At 43.6% G+C, this 16,662-nt stretch overlaps 1 protein-coding gene across 1 annotated transcript; it reads left to right on the plus strand.

The window, feature by feature from the left end:
- The first annotated feature begins 129 nt into the window (after nucleotides 1-129).
- On the plus strand, nucleotides 130-15,940 carry vimr2 (vimentin-related 2). Its single transcript, XM_085789406.1, has 10 exons — nucleotides 130-303; nucleotides 1,021-1,165; nucleotides 1,291-1,449; nucleotides 1,655-1,774; nucleotides 4,432-4,527; nucleotides 6,700-6,831; nucleotides 8,880-9,008; nucleotides 11,784-11,894; nucleotides 12,030-12,154; nucleotides 15,688-15,940. The coding sequence occupies exons 1-10, from the start codon at nucleotides 191-193 to the stop codon at nucleotides 15,728-15,730; spliced, it is 1,173 nt and encodes a 390-aa protein (XP_085645532.1). The 5' UTR covers nucleotides 130-190; the 3' UTR covers nucleotides 15,731-15,940.
- The last annotated feature ends 722 nt before the right edge of the window (nucleotides 15,941-16,662 follow it).

Consider the following 16,662-nt stretch of genomic DNA (forward strand, 5'->3'; position numbering starts at 1 on the left):
AAATCGTTATGGGCTGATGTTCACACTATACTTAGTCTCCTCGGTGGTCGATGAGAGATCTTCCACCTCGGTGCTACATTCTTATTCCCTGTCGATATAAAACTCCCACCGTGCTCTTGCTGTCTCTGTTTGCCTGTTTGTGTCGTGTCGTGTCGTGTCGTGTCGTCCAGTCTGAAGCCGTCTTGGAGTCATGGCCATGCTCAGAGTGTCTTCTTACCGCAAGCTGTTTGAGGAAGAGAGCTGGAGTCGAAACGGGGGCCTGGGTATGCAGCAGTGTGCCGACCAGTACCGGGGTAAAGTCAGGTCAGTCTGAGTCTCTGCTCTACAGGGCGACTTAACATGATGACACTTGAATAACTAGAGATTTTAATGAGTTAAGGATCAATTTAAGTGTAAAACATGTAGATTATAAGATATTCTTTACCAAAGAAGTGAAGTTTGTCAAGGTGTGATGTAGGATTTACATCATTTTAGGCCCTACTGAGGCAACCATTGCAGCATTTATAAACACATGCAATTTGATACATTTTCATAATGCTATAATGTAGTTGTTAACTGGTGGAAATGTTGAGTATTATATGTAGGAACATCTTTTCGTACTTGACTAATGGTGGCTGAGGGACAAAAAACATTCTAAATACAGCTGTGATCATACAAAACATTAAAAACACTTGTAAGCTACACGGTGCAGCTTAATGTTTTGAAAACCTTGTACTAGATGGTTAAATGGTGATCATATATGCTAACTAGGTGTGATTAAAGGAAAGTGTTACCCCAGTTTGGACGGTGATGACAAATGCCTTTTGCGCTCATGGAAAAATATGTCATGATCCATTGTGTCCATTTAGTAGGCAGGGCAGAAATGCTTTTTGCTTTAGTTCACCTCTGATGAATGTGTGAGTGTGTCCTGGTCGGAGGCATGTGTGAAGCTGGGTCACACAATCTCCACCAAAATATTCAGTGCAGCTCCTTTGGTCCTGTGTGTGTGTGTTTGTGTATGTGTGTGTGTTCTTCTATCAGGGGTGCGGCCGTCGACGACTGTGACTGTGACAAGTTAGACTTTGTTGCGGCCAAGTCTCTGAACAAGGATGGTCTGAGCCGGTTTGTCCAGGACCGCACCATCATCTCTGCCCTGAACGACCGCCTGATCAGGCTTATTGAACTGGTGAGGACAAACAGTGCTGCTACTGACACATCAGCACTTTTATTTATTCCCCTTCCTCCTCTGCAGTGTCGTGGCGTTTTGTATGTGACTTTTTCCCCCTCCCCACCGCTCTGTGTCCTGTACAGGCTCGTTGTTTTGAGAGAGAGAATGAGTCTCTTGAGTGTCAGATTGTGGAACTGGAGGAGCAGCTGAACAGTCAACCAGCCTCCCCCAGCATCACCTCCACTGTGGCTCAGCGTGACTACAGCCTGGATGCAGTGGTGGAAAGACTGCGCAAGGAGAGGGTAGGCTGCTGCTGCTGCTGCTGCTGCTGCTGCTGCTGCTGATGGGTGTGTCTGCTGCATGTTTCTCTCTGCCTCAATTAAGTTTTCCCCAGCACATCTCATCCATCTCACACATTCTACCTCAGCTTGTACACTGACAGGCAGCAGGCCCCTGATTTATAACCTTGTCAAGATCCATCACCGTCTTCACTGCGTCTCCCTGCAGGATGAGATTCTGCGTGACACCGAGAAGCTGCAGAAGGAGCTTGAATATCTGAAGAAAAGCTACGAGGCAGCCGCACAGCAGAGGGTCTTCCTCCAGCAAGAACGACAAGATGTTGCTGAGGTAACAGTCGCAAATTACAGAAGCAATCATGTTGGAAGACGACTGAAAAGTTAGGTGAAGCCAAGGCAAGAAGATAACACGTAATGTTAACAACATCTTGAGTTTTATAAAGCTAATGGCTTATTGTAACAAAGTGTGACGGGTTTTTTACTTACATATCACATACTGTGTCAAACACTAGTTACTATTCGTCATTCTGTTAAAGTAGCAGTATAACAAAGAACATTAATGAAATGAAACGCAGCACCAAAAAAGAATAAAAAGCACAGTTTCTGCTTTCTAAGCTCATGATGGGTAAAACTCAAGATGAGTCGGGTGACATATCACTGGCCTGTTAGAACAGCAATGTTTATGTGCAAGTATTTTTACAATTAGGTTTATATATATAAAGGTCAAAATGGTTTAAGAATAGATGTGATTGGGGTTAGATGAAGTTATTATAATTACTGGCAATCAAGATGAATAAATTAATCAATGAAAAATCTGATTACCTATGATAACTTCTGTACACTAGCAGGTATTCGTTGTGATAATCTACTTTGAGCACTAGGTGGCAGTGTTGTCAAACGTCTCCCTGCTCCTTCTCCGCCCTCGGCCACCCGGTGAATCAGCTGAAACTCTGCACAGCTGCTCCTCTGTAGCGCTACCCAATGGGTGTTGATCACCAGCAGTCACAGTCTGGGCTGGTGGCCCACTGCAACCCGAGCCATCAACTTTTTCAAAAAACCCCTCCCCACCCTCGCTCATGCCAGAGGCCATCTCCTCTCAGTCGGACCAGATGCGAGGGAGGCTTTAATTTCTCCCTTACAGATGTAATGCAGGCTGTAATTCGGTGCCGTAATGTTCCTGCTGGCTCCGTCCTCTGGTTGTGAATTGGAAGCAGCTGCACAGTGACAACACTTGGTGGGGAATCAGTCAGGAGGCAGAGGAGCGGCAGAGATGCGGAGGAGAGGAGCGAATACTAAGCTGCAGTCTTCTCAACATAATGGTAGACTGACAGTAATGAAACAAGGCACGTTTGGTTTGGTTTGAAGTTTACTACTGGCTATTGTGTTGCCTCGTTCCTGCCAATTCTGCTCCGGTTTCAGGGCTCACAAATTTATTCCTCTTCATCGTCTCTCTGTGATTTTTCTTACATTGCCAGATGTTGGTGTCTGTGGCAGAAACACAGAACAAGTCAAGTGAGTTAAACAGTCTCCACCAGAATATAAATACAGTACATTACAAACACAAGGGAGTGGATGAATGAAGAGACCAGTGCAGGTCATTGCAGTGATGTTGAAGGTGAAAAAACACATACAAAGTCCTAAAACACATACAAAGACCAGTCCTAGCCTGGTCAGATGCGTACATGAACTGATGAAGCCTCTTGGATGAGAGGTGAAACGTCTTCCTAGACAAATTACCAAGTCCAGTTGCATTCGATTTAAATTTCCTTGAGATAACTATGACCTGGACAATTGAGAATATTCACAGGCCCACATACAAAATACTTTTTCAGCCACTCAAAGACGGAAAATCAAGAACAATTATAAAACATGACTAAATCATGGATTTTTCAACCTCTCAAGACTGAAAAACAGATGGACACTGGATTTTGGACAGCCGATGAACCTTAAAGCTGCACCAATCAGTGTTTTTGTAAAAATGATTTAATAACAAAGTGTGAGGTGAAAAGAGTTGCACACTGTGATGAAACCACGGAGAATTATAATCGAAATCTGCAGCTCCCATCAGCTCTGTCTGGGAAGCTTTAACTGATCCTTCAGCTCATTGTTTGGTTTGGTTTGGTTTGGGTCTGCAGCTCCACTCTCACCATGGAGCAGTTAGCAGCCGAAGAGCCAAATAAATCCCTCAGGAATTGGTAGAAACCAAAACAGAGCTGCGAGTAAATATTGAATTTATATTTGATATGTGGACAGACTCAACTCAAAATCAATACTAGTTTTTCTCCCTGGAATGCAAAAAAATAGTCAACTTTAACAGTTTGTTTGCCAAACTCACTTTACACTGTGCTAATGTTTAACAGCTTGCTCTGCCGGCCCAAAGTGGCCAGTGCTTTAAAGTTGTGGGCTACTAAAGGTGATTTACAACGAGTTTCTCTCCAGCTGCTGAATGATATTTGAACACAGGCAGCAGCAGCAGGAGAGACTTGAGCCCACTGCTGTCCATCAGGGACCCCGCCGCCCTCCACAACTTCGCCACCAAACCCTCCCTGTGTGTGTCCACATGTAAATGCCGGCAGCCACAGTAATTGCATCCAATGCCAATTTATCTGGTTCTTTTAAAAAGGAGTAGATGAGCTGAGAACCCCTGCTGGTGAATGGATTGGTGGACAGGGCTTTTGTGTCTACTTAGCCTCCGTCTCATCTTCCTCCTCCTCCTCCTCCTCCTCCTACTCCTCCTCCTCCTCCCCCTTCCTCTGCATTGCGGCGTCTACTTGCTGCTCAGTGAAACAGGGTGGATGTGCTGGTGCTGATAGTTTTTAAAAGGGGGGTGTTCAGGGGTGGGAAGCAAAGACCTTTTCCACTTTATTTCAACCTGTGGTGTGATTTACTCTCCGAGCTGCACACGGCTCCTCTCAGACACCTCCGCAAATTAAGTTGAACTTCTTTTACCTTCAGCCCTGTTCTCTGTTAACTTGGTTTTCTTTGCAGGAAGTGGATGCTGTGACAGCAGAGTGTTTGGCGCTGAGGGAGCAAGTGGCTATCTACGAGGAGCAGCTGGCCAACATGGAGGCCCAGCACAACACGGTGAGAGAGAGGGAGAGAGAGAGAGAGAGAGAAGATATATGGCCCCAGTGTGATGAAGCAGGAACAGTTTATGGCCTTAAACTGACTCTAAATGTAACACTTAGGTCAAGCAGAGGTGTTGGAGAAATGCCCAGACCCGGGGTGACAAACACAACTGTGATGACCCCAGTCACCTTGCTGGAGAGTCGTAGTCCAAAACACACATGTCAACAGAGGATTACATTACAAAACATACAATCTAGTAAACATGCAACAAGTCAGAATTAAGACTTTTTGAATGTTTTTATTTTTGATTGAGTCTCTTTTTTTTAAACTTTCTGTACATATCAAGCTACAGCCAAAAAGCCAGTTAGCGTAGCTTAACATCAAGACTGGAAACAGGAGAAACCAGCTAGCCTGACTCTGTCCAAAGCATTCAAAGCTCACAGAATAACACAGTATGTCTTATTTGTTGAATTGATACAGAAACCGCAGGGGATACGTGTTGGACTAAGTCTTTGTTGGAAGTTACTGCGTCCAGCCAAGAAAAAGTCCAACACATAACCACTCACAAAACCACAAGTTGTTATTTTTAAACGTTGGTTTTTGTATGGATAATGTGATTACAATAGAGTTTTAGTGGCTGAATTGTATTGGCTAGGTGTTTCTCCATTTTTCCAGTCTTAATGCTATGCTAAGATCTGTGGGCTGTAGCCTCACTGAGTATACAGACAGAATATAAAGTGAATTATAGATATAGTCATGGAAACGTACCCGTTGACACAAGATCAATGCATCCATACAGGCGGAAAATGTTTCAGCTTTTAATCTCTCCCAGGTTTTTATGAATCTGTTTTATGAAACATACAGAGATGAGAGGAAAGCGGAGGCTGATGGCAGAAAGAACTTCAGAGTTCAGACTGAAGATGAACCGGACACAAACACACACACACCGGCACACACATGGCAGGTGTATCCAGTTAGCTCAAAGCTAACATCTTTAAGATTTGCTTTTTGGGTTGTATTCAGACAAATAATCCAGTGGTTAAATTCATGCAAATGATACAAAACATGATTATGCTTCACTTTCTGTCTCCACAAGTCTTTATACTCAACGAAATGGTTTGTTTTATCAATACCATCATCAAACTCTTGGCACGGAAGCAAATAAGGGTTTAATCAATATGTGGAACTACTCCTTTAACACAGGCACATGTTTGCAACTATATACAACACACATCACTGCCGATATCGTATCCACACACACACACCCTGCGCTCTCTACCTTGTTCTCCACATCACCAGGAGATGACAGACGCGCCCCAGCATCAGATCTAGAGGCTGCAGGCAGAGAGAGAGAGAGAGAGAGAGAGGGGGAGAGAGAGAGAGAGAGAGAGAGAGAGAGAGAGAGAGAGAGAGAGAGAGAGGGAGCTGATGCTGGAGCATTTCCATCACTCTGTGTTTTTCTCTGCAAAGCCAGGCCGCCCGGCGTTTAACACACTCCCTCAGGGACACGCTCGATAACTCACAGTCCGGGAAATGCAGCTGAATACCAAATGAAAACAGAAGTTCCCTTTGTTTTATTAACTGTTGTTATTATCAGCACCTCCAGATAGCCCATATTCCCCTGACAAATCCGCAGCCATGTCGTTCTATAGGTGGAGGGAAAAAAATACCTCCGACTGCCACCGCAGCTCTGTAACAGTTCATTTTTGTCGGGAATGGATGTTTTTTTTCACTGCATATTGGAAGTTGTAGACATACATGATGAGGTCCTCGGTGTATGTGTAAATGCAAGAACATGTACATTGTGTTTTCATTTGCAGTGATATAAGCAAAGTATTTTATAGTTGAGGTACTTGTACTTGGGTATTTAAATTTTATGCCATTTCATGCTTCTATTACACTTGAGTTCAAGGGGAAATGCAGTGATCTTTACTCCACTTCATTTGTGACAGTGACTGAGTTTAGATACAGATAGGGCTTCAACCTTCATATTGAAGCCCTATCTGTACTGACGTCATATTTTATAAAGTCTTCATGTGTTTTGTGAGACAGCTGTCAACTAACTCAAGAAGAAAACAACAGCAAGAAGCAGAAATACTCGCAGAAGTACAGGCATCTAAAATTTCAGTCAAGTAAAATGATTTACTCATTTTCATTTTATGTTTTCACCACTGTGTGTTTGAGCAGGAGGTGGAGAGTCTGCTGGATCCAGCTGAGGCGACTGCAGGAGCGATGGCTGCTCTTAGATTTAGCAGCCCTGACATGACTCCGGCCTTGGATGTAAAGGAGTACTACCGCCAGCTGGCTGAGAGCCTCCAGGTACGACTCACTGAAGCATCAGACACATAAACATGTCGTGGATCGGAGACCTTTTTGTGCTTAATGCTTTTTCAGATACACTTTTGGAGTCATAGTCCTATTTCTGGCTAAAGATGCACTCACACGAGGAGTGAACTCAAGTGACAAATCTCATACACACCAAGAGTGGAAACTAAGTATTTGCTTAAGTACAATTTTAAGGCACTTGTACTTTGAGTATTTCCATTTTGTGCTACTTTATACACCTACTCCACTAAATTTCAGAGGCAAATATTGTATCTGTTATCTGACAGCTGTGGATACTAGCTACTTTTCACATTAAGAATTTACATTAAAAACAGATGGTTGACTAATAATTCACATTCTGCATTCAGATCTACTCCTTTTATGTGAATATTCAGAAATGAGTGCAACAAGATCAACAGATGTTGGTATTAACTTTTCCCGTAGGTGCCATTAAATCATCGCTGAACAGAAGGACACAATGAAATTAAAAGTGTCAGTCAAACCTCAGACTGTGGGAAACAATGTAAAAAACAACAATACAGAGATGCAACATTTTGTTTCATGTGTTAATTTGAGCTCTGATCTTTCCAGTAGATGTTTAAATCAAACGCATCATTTATTATTTCAGGACTACTTTGCAGTTTGTTGCATTTTCTCACGACACTTTGACTCAAATATGGCGCGAATCCACTCAGGTTTATTTCAAATTACAATTTTATGCAAATTACAATTTTATAAAAACTGGTGGATGAAAACACACATTATGAGTTGTTATTTGCACCAAATGAGGAGGTACCATAACAAAAGTTAAATACGAGTCAATGAAGTTCTCTTTTTCTTCTTTTCTCTATTACTATTCATCGAAGTAGATTTATGTTGTGACCCCTTCGAGGGTCTCAGCCTCTGGACTGAAAACCACAGGACTACATGTTTTGCTCCACCTCCTCTAAGTTACAACAATAGAAGTCCACATACACATGAATGCGTTCATATTAAGAAAGCCAAAAATGCAACATAGAGTTTCACAGTGTGTCACTCACGCCTTTATATTTTCTTTACATTTTGTCTAAATGAAGAAAATCTAAATTCTTGATAAACACTATCCGGAGCTGCCATCTTCATCCTCCTACTGACCACTTGACCTCCTGTTTTCACCACATCACCCTCGCTCTCCCTCTGAAACGTCCCGCTCAGCTCCAGATGTAAATCTCAGCTTTCACAAATCACACAACGATACTCCCACTTGTTTTCTTTCCCCTCTTAACACAACACCGGGGAAGAACTTGAGAATCAGAGCTGCAGTTCTGAACTCCAACAAAATGCTTTTTGTATGTGTGTGCGTGCCTCTACCTGTATGTGAGCGTGTGTGTGTGTGTGTGTTACGAGCACAGAGGTGCTGCGTTGGGGTCAAGCTATAGCTCCTTGGGGTCACTCCCCCTCTGGGGTGAGGATGTCTGTCTGGTCCAGAGGTCAGGGCTGTAATCAGACTGCTGGCCGCCTTCCCAGGCTCCTCTGCTGCAGTGGAGTGGACGCTAGTGTGTGTGTGAGGGGTGTATTTATACATTTGTGTGTCTGTCTAGATACATAGGTGTGTGTCTCGTTCCCCTGAACCACATCTATTTACTCTCTCTCCCTCTGTCTCACTCCCACTCTGTCTCTTCTCGGTCCAGCTGGACACCGTCCTGTCTGTGCCTCGCCTCCATTACGAGGCGCAATTGTCTTGATGCTAAAATGATTGCTATTGGGTTTGAACAGTAATGGTGATTGCTGGGCTAACTCCCACACACCTGTGCACCCTCATGCTGCTCATTTCGACTACACTTGTTCCATCTAATCAGGAATGTGGCAATACCCAAGGAGAGGTTTAACCATCAGCCAGGATGAGAGACTCTGATTGCTCTTTGCCCCCCCTGTCAGAGTGCACTTAACTGCCCCACAGAGAGAGAGAGAGAGAGAGCTCTTTCCTCCGTGGTCTCTTGCAGACTGAAACTGAAAGGTTTTCATATCCCCCTCAAACTTTTCCTCTCCGTCTGTCTCTGCAGTACAAGGCTGGTGCAGCCCCGTCCGCTCTGCTCCTCAGTGCTGCTGATGGGAAACAAGTGGAGGCGGGAGAAGCTGCAGGGCCGGAGGGCAAAGAGTTTCCAAAAGACAGCAGTGAGATGAAGATGCAGGTGAGTTGATCGTTACTTAAAGGGACAGTGCACTTCACACAAATTACACAAAAATAAGTGCTTTACATTGAGGCATTTGGCTTTTTTTTAATTTGCCAAGATTTTGAGATGAGTCACGCATCTTCGATATTATGATTCTGTCGAAAGAGAGCGGGAAAAAAACAAAAACTAAGTGACATGTACGATGTACTGTATGTACAAGTATTATTAGCAAATGTCAAATGTTGGAATTGCTCTTATTTGTTTTGTTGCCATGAGCTAGAAGAGAAGATTGATGGCGTCACGTTGCAGTGGACAAGCTTAGTTTAGCACACTGAGCTTCAGCCGTCCTACAGGTTTGGTGATCTGGCTGTTAGGAGTAGCTTTATGTATTTACCATTCAGACGGGCGTTGATGATCTTATCTAGCTCTTGGCTAAAAAAGAAAAGCAAATAAAGCTAATAAGTCAAAGTCAAACTCTTTCTTTAAGACAAACTGTGTCCTTGAAAACTGTTGAGAAGTTAGACATGTTTTTAGGATTATTCAGAGAGATGAGAATTTGATTGTTAAGATGTAAATCTACATTAAATAAAAACCTGATGAAGGTATAAATCTACAAAAACCACTTCTGCCAAGTAGGAAAATCCTGTATGTTTATGTGTCTATGTTGGAGTGTGAACTGACCCCCATAGTCCCACATTCATAAATTATTTAAATCCCCCCGGTTGCTACCTACTGATTCAGATCTTCCCATAATACATCTCCCACCTCTTTACTGACAAAGCAAAGAGGGGAGTCCTGCAGCCCACCACTGGCTCTGTGTCCACCATCAGCTCCTAAATCAGACATAATGGTGCAAATGAATGGTTTCCCACAGTAGGCCGAGGGAGTGGAGGGCGGCTGAGTGACAGCAGAGCAACAGTGTGGGAGATCCTGCTGACCAGAGTGTTTACTCTGCGGACACTTTCAGCAGGAGATGTGAAGGGCTCGACTTCAGCTCAGACGGGATTTATTGCCCTCTGTGTCCTCGGTTATTAAGTACAGTCTTTCAGAGCGGCTGCAGCATCATAAACGTCTTAAAACTTCACACACACACACACACACACACACACACACACACACACACACACACACACACACACACACACTGACTGGAGACTTCCTCTTCAAATGGAGGAGAGGAAATAAAACTTCATCGGATATTTTTCATCCAGGCAGCAAAACCGGGCTTTGAACAAAAGACACGCAGCGAAGCAAAGCACCAGGAAATTATGACTCAGGTAAAAAAAAAAAAAAAAAAATCACAGTAGGACAATCAGAGCAAACAGAAACAACCTCCTCTTCGTTCTCATTCGTCTCTCCTACATCCATCAGCGGTCAGACCACAGCTGACACCTAACCACATCTGTAACAAACATGGCGGTTTGGTTCTCATTACTGTGGCTGTGGCTCTACCTCCAGCTCTTTAAACAAACACAGAGCCCGTGCAGCCACAGCAGAGCTCTGTCTCTCTCTCTCTCTCTCTCTACCTCGACATCATCTAACCACCTCGCTCCAACATGCAGCTCACGAGCCTCCAGCTCTGCTCAATCCAGCCTGACGGATGGACAGCACGGCTTGATCTGCTCTGTTTCCTCTCTCGCTCTGTGATGGATGCCTCGGGTCTGGTTTCTCACTGAGACACAACATGGCCAAACAAACAGACTGCAGTGAAATCAGCCCTGACGCAGAAATGTATATAATGGAGCAGGCACCGATGGGGTTGTACGCCACTACTCCCCCTACTCACACTCACACATGGTCAAGCCTCCACTTATCATGCCAAGGGAAGAAGAAAAAAACAGAGGAGTGTGTGTGAGTAAACCACTTGACCAGGTTAGGGAGTCGTCATCGAGCCTGCGAGTAGTAACTGGCCCCGGCTCGCTGAGTGACGAGCAGGACCGCCTGGATCTCCATCTGGTGGTGACAGCTAATTGTTGAATCTCTGTGATTCCTGTAATTACTCACGGCGGGATGCCACCGCCTCAGACCCAGGGGAGGGATGCTCCTCAGTTAGTTTGTGGTGCAAGTTGAGTATCCTGATTTATCTGTGTTGGTCAGACTAATTGGCACACTTGACTTTGGGGTTTAGTAGGAGCTCAATATGTTTTGCTTTTGTGTGTATAAAACATGGATAAAATTACTTTATAATCATCACCAGACTTTAAAGTTAGTTGTTTTTGGGGTTTGCAAACCCACAAATCCTGCTCTACCCGTCCCTGTCTCCAGCAGAATAAGTTATGCAGCTGTTGGCAAACAGAAGTTGGGAAAAAGTCAAATATCTCGCAGTTGGCCGAGATATGTTTCTCAGGAAATGGTGAAGTGAATGAAACAGAAGAGAATGAGGAGTAAACAGAGGAATTAACGGTTGTCAGGTGGCCTGAAACACGGCTGAGATGAGCACTGCTCTGTGTCTGCTGGACATGTAAACAGCTGCTAATATGTTCCCTAACACCACAACAAGTTAAACACTGTATGTCAGATGTTGGGGTTTCAATCATCAACCCACGAGTGCCCAGGTTCAAGCGCTTATTATGAGCAGGATCCTGAATGTCTGCCAACTCCAGGGCTGCTGTTCTGAAACTCAAAATTACTACGAAGGGGTTGTGATTTCACAGTCTGGCATTGTTACATCCTCACTAACAAGATAATTAAGTAGAAATGTCTTAGTGAGTCCGTTTCAGACAGAGGTGGATCTGCTTTCAAAGACTTACCTCTGCTGTGTGTGTGTGTGCGTGCGTGTGTGTGTTTCTGTAGATTTCCGAGCTGGAGAAGGAGCTTGCAGAGCTGGAGAAGTGTAATGAGGAGCTGGAGGACGAGATTGAGTTGAAGACGGCTGCACACGTGGACGAGATTGCTGAGCTGGAGGTACGAGAGTGGACTGATTAATGTAATCATAGGCTGTAATGGACCAGTGGTTTGGACTAATAATGTCATTTAATCTCATCCACCGTGTGTGTGTGTGTATATGTGTGTGTGTCTCGGCGTGTGTGTGTTATTCAGTGTGCTATAGATGAAATGCGGCACCAGGAGGCTGAGCTGGAAGCGCAGATGAAGGAGCAGTGTGAAGACTACAAGGAGCTGCTCAGTGAGAAGATGGCCAGAGACATGGAGATTGTTGCCTACAGGTCAGACCAGTCTGATGTCTCTCTCTCTGTTTGTGTGAAGTCGCTCTGAATAATAGATGCGCTGGTCTTCACAACTCACAACTCAAAACTCAAAAACTACACACACACACACACACACACACACACAATCAAATGAGCTCAGAAACATCAAAAAAACATCTGAAATCTGTGGTTGGCGTTTCCTCAAGCACTTTTATTCTATTTTATATCACACAGCTTTACATTTACAGTATCTAATGATAGTAGTGTATACAGTATATTACCAAAAATTACCTAGTTCAGACCGATTGCAGTATTATGTAATAGTTTTCAACAATGTAATGTATTAATGTTAATATATTGCTCATACGTACCAAGTACTTTTGCCACTATAAGTACATTTTCCAGAAAACACTTTATAATGTTGAACTCTTACTTATAATAATAATATTTTGCATTTACTAATATTGGAATATTTTTCACATTTTTACTTAAGTTAAGGATCTGAGCACTTCCACCACTGCCTGAAAATGAAATATTTTATGACAGTCGTTTTAATTAGGAATGAAACAAAGCTGTAAAGAAATTAAATTGCATAATTAGATCTGACAATATTACCTCGAAGACACTGCGCTTGAAACTTGATCGTCTTCATTGACGTAGGCTGGTGACAGGTTACACTCATAAGAAGCTCAGTGTGGGACATCATGTCTTTTATAGACTGTAAATTATTAAATGATGGAAAGATATAATTGATTTTTACCTCCTGGGATTTACTTTATTGCCAAAATTACGTTTTAATTTAAAGGCTGTATGTGCAATAAGAGATCATAATGTTTTGATCGCTTTTCTTTTACACACTCTGTAATAAAAAGCAGCCATAAATACAGCGATTACAGTCATTCTCCATGACTCTGTTCTCCTCTTAATTTAGCTGCAGAGTGTTATTCTCAAATGAGACCCCTAAAATTTTACCACACACCGTATGTCTGGTACAGTATGATAGAATAACACCACAGATGTAAAATGGGAAGTGAAGTCTAATTTGTAGCTCGGCTCTCCGTCAATAGTTCGACCTGAACCAGCCCCGGGGAGCTGGGATGGTTCACCTGGTCTGAGCAGCAACACGGAGGTTTTCTTTCCAACAAAAACACTGAACCAGGTGACTTCACTGATTAGTTTGTCTTCTCCTGTTAAAGCTGCCGTAGCTTCTGATTGCAATTAAAGCCCATCGACTCTGAGCCCTCCCTGACATACTGTATATTGTAGATTCCCATCTCTGCGGTAGGAGGTGAAATGAAAACAGACGTCCCCTACGGTGCTCAATAAAGTGCCAGACATTATTTAAACCTGTCGAGGAGAATGAGCCGTCGGGAGCAGAGCGCATAATGATCCCGGGATGATTTCATTAGATTCAGATCAGCTTGATGCTTTGTTTACTTTTTGACATTCTTTACATATGAGCCAATCTTAAAACACACACACACACACAGAAAAAAGGCACTGCAGGTGGAAATGTGCAAATGACGTGTTTATTGTCACCGTCAGTCCGTTCCTCTGCAACAAAACATCTCTACAAAAGCATCACGGTGAATAATACCAGGAGTATTTCCGCAAGATCCTGTGTTAAGGCCCAGTATTGTCCGAGCATCTCATATAGTGTCACCTGGACATCCGTTATGTCCGTAATGAGGTATTTCTGCAGACAAAGGGCTGGGATCAGGGGCCGGCGGGGTCGGAGGAAATAACTTCTGCAGTTTCCTGTACGTGACCTTGAAGATGTTTCATGCCGTTGCCTCTGCTCGCTGAGGTTGTTTAACCATCTGCCATCCTGGTATGTGGAGTGACGCACTTCAGCCATCTCGTCCCGCTGCCATGGACTTCCTCCTCCTAAGGCTCCTCCGTCGCTCCCAATCCAACTTGCATGTGACCCCCGGGGGGGGCCCCTGCCTGCTCGCGGGCCTGAGCTCAGACGCTCACAATGCCTCATTAGAATGGGCGAAGAGGACCTCACACTGTCAGCGCTGTGTGCTGGGCCTCCGCCAGCTCTTCTCCACGCCAGCCTGTTAATGTCAGCACCCCCCACTCAGTTCCACACATTTCCAAATTCGCCACAGTTTTAATTCCCTCTCGTTACCCAACAGACTGTCCCAAAGACATTTAAAGCAAAGGAAAGGCACACAGTCAATGCCAACTTTTTTTTTTCTTCTCCTCCCTCTCTTCACTTACCGGGTGTTTTGTCATCCGTGATTAAAACCATGAATAAGAAATGAAAATGGTGGTTGTTTATTCTCTCCATGCCGTGGCAAACTGTCTGCACAACAGACCCTAATGACCCCAGGCTGCCATTACCGGGTGGCTTATGGCCTGTGAAAGCATCTCGGAGCAGTTTGTGCAGATGCTCGCTGCCTTTGCTCACCGCTAATGTGAACCATATTACAAAGTAACTCATTCAGTAGGGTCTGCATGACAGTGCAACAAGTAGCTCAACTGAAGACTAAATCCGATTTAGTGGAGTGAACAAGTAGCAGTGGACGACTAGAGGGCCCGTTCTAACACTGTTGTTATCAAACATTTTTATACATTACAGCTTTATACGATCTCTCAGATTTCTATTTTTGTTTTCTGGACTCTCACTGCTGATTCACTCTCGCCACTCTGATTACTAGTGTTTCCAGATGCAGCAGGCAGATGTTTTCTTTAAAAGTCCAACAGTGTTGGACTTCGGGATAACGTCTCCAATATGACAGCAGCATCAAAAGGGAACTCTCTGACACTGAGATTTAAAAGCCCTGTACGATCTCTAGTTTAACAAGGGTGGGATGTTGTAAAAATTTATTTGAAAGAGCACAGAGTATGACAAGAGGAAAACAAAGGGAAGAGGCTAAAAATGGTGTTGATTACCGAGGAAGACTAGCGACAGAGTGGGAGAGACGATCGAGCTCGCACAAAGCAAGGCAAACCTGGAAACAATTTTACAAGATGAAGGACTATTCATGAAAAAAGAAGAAAAGCTTAAAGAAATAAAGGAGGACATCTGTGAAGCAAAGGGGGAAAAACAGTGAATGGTTAGTTCTGTTGAGACAAACAGTAAAACTTAGCACAACAAAACAATCTCACCTCAAGGTCCATTCAAGGTTCAAGGTTCATGACTGAAAGCTCCAGGAAAGCCACTGAATTGATAATCGGCCAGTTTTCTGAGTTTTATTTCATATTTTATATTCCATATCTAAATCATCCACATTCCAGTTTGAGCATGTCAAGTTCATTTGTCCTGCAGGACTGTAATTCAAGTATCTGTTGGGCAATAAAACGATCTTTGGATTCAAGAAAGTGGGAATTTTTCAACCCTTTTAGTTTCACAAACCAAATTTAAAGAGACTTTGTTCATGAATTGACTAAAGGAATAAAGAGCAGATTCACTCATACTGAAAATGTCAGTGAGCTGCTGGCGAGGTGGTTTTGTCGATTGTTGTTTGCAGGTTCAAGAACAAACTGTGTCCCCTGCTCACCTGTACTGTGTGTTTGTGTGTTTCCTTGTTTCTGTGGTTCAGGAGTCTGGTGGAGGAAGAGGAGGAGAGGCTGTGCAACCTGTGAGAAGAGGCTGAAGAGTCGGAGCGGCCGGCTGGATGCTTCCCCTCCCACACATGGATTAGAAAACTGACAAAAGACAACCATGAAATCCAACTCAAAATCAGCACTAGGATGAAGCTTAAGGTACCGACACAGCAATTTGAGCAGATGTAAACTTATCATGACAGATTAATGCTGTCTGGAGGCCCGAGCCGGGCCATTGATAACAGGTCACTGGCAGATGACCCCGAGACTCAAAGAAAGATGGAGCTGTCTAAAAGAGGGAGGGGAGGAGGGAGGTGGGAGGATGAGTGCGTATTCGTTCAGTGTCTGGCAGTGATATTTCCCTAAGTGGGTTTTATCTTCACCAGCTCGCTGATACAATTCATAAATGTGTTGTCCCCGCTTTGTCGAACAAGTCTCACACACAAACACACACACACACGATCTAAACCGTGTGGCTCCGTCGTGTCATTCTCCCTCTGATACCACCTCGTCCATCACCTGAACTTTGTCTGATTACCAGCTCTTAACCTTTGACCTCGTCACTGTTAACAAACATATTGACAATTCCCTCTCCTCACTAACTTAAAGTGTCCCTCTGTGTTTTTTTTTTTCCTTTTTTTTTTGGCTTTTACACTCAAACGTTTATGTTGATTTCACATAAAACTGTGTTTGCTTTTCAAATGGGTCATGAAGTTGTTTCTCTGCAGCACCTGGATCTTTCTTCAAGAAAAGCCTATGTGATTCATTATTCCTTCTTTGAAGAGCAATGTCCCAATATGCTGCCATTTAAAAAATAAGCTTTTTTTTGTAATACATTCCTTAGTAATCTTTTCCTTATTTTCTACAAACCTGTCTGTGATAAATCATTCCTGGTTCTTGCCTCCACACAAGTGTCAGAATGTGCTTCAGATTTTAAATTAAATAAAACTAGTTGCATGAGAGATCGCATC

The sequence above is a fragment of the Trachurus japonicus genome, chromosome 10, assembly GCF_045865225.1.
Source record: "Trachurus japonicus isolate A0001 chromosome 10, Traja_1.0".
NCBI classification, from domain to species: Eukaryota; Metazoa; Chordata; class Actinopteri; order Carangiformes; family Carangidae; genus Trachurus; species Trachurus japonicus.

Coding starts and splice junctions, on each gene's coding strand:
- vimr2 (XM_085789406.1), top strand. CDS start 191: ATGGCCATGCTCAGAGTGTCTTCTTACCGCAAGCTGTTTGAGGAAGAG. Junction 1,166..1,290: donor TGATCAGGCTTATTGAACTG/GTGAGGACAAAC, acceptor TGTCCTGTACAG/GCTCGTTGTTTTGAGAGAGA. Junction 12,155..15,687: donor ATGGAGATTGTTGCCTACAG/GTCAGACCAGTC, acceptor TCTGTGGTTCAG/GAGTCTGGTGGAGGAAGAGG.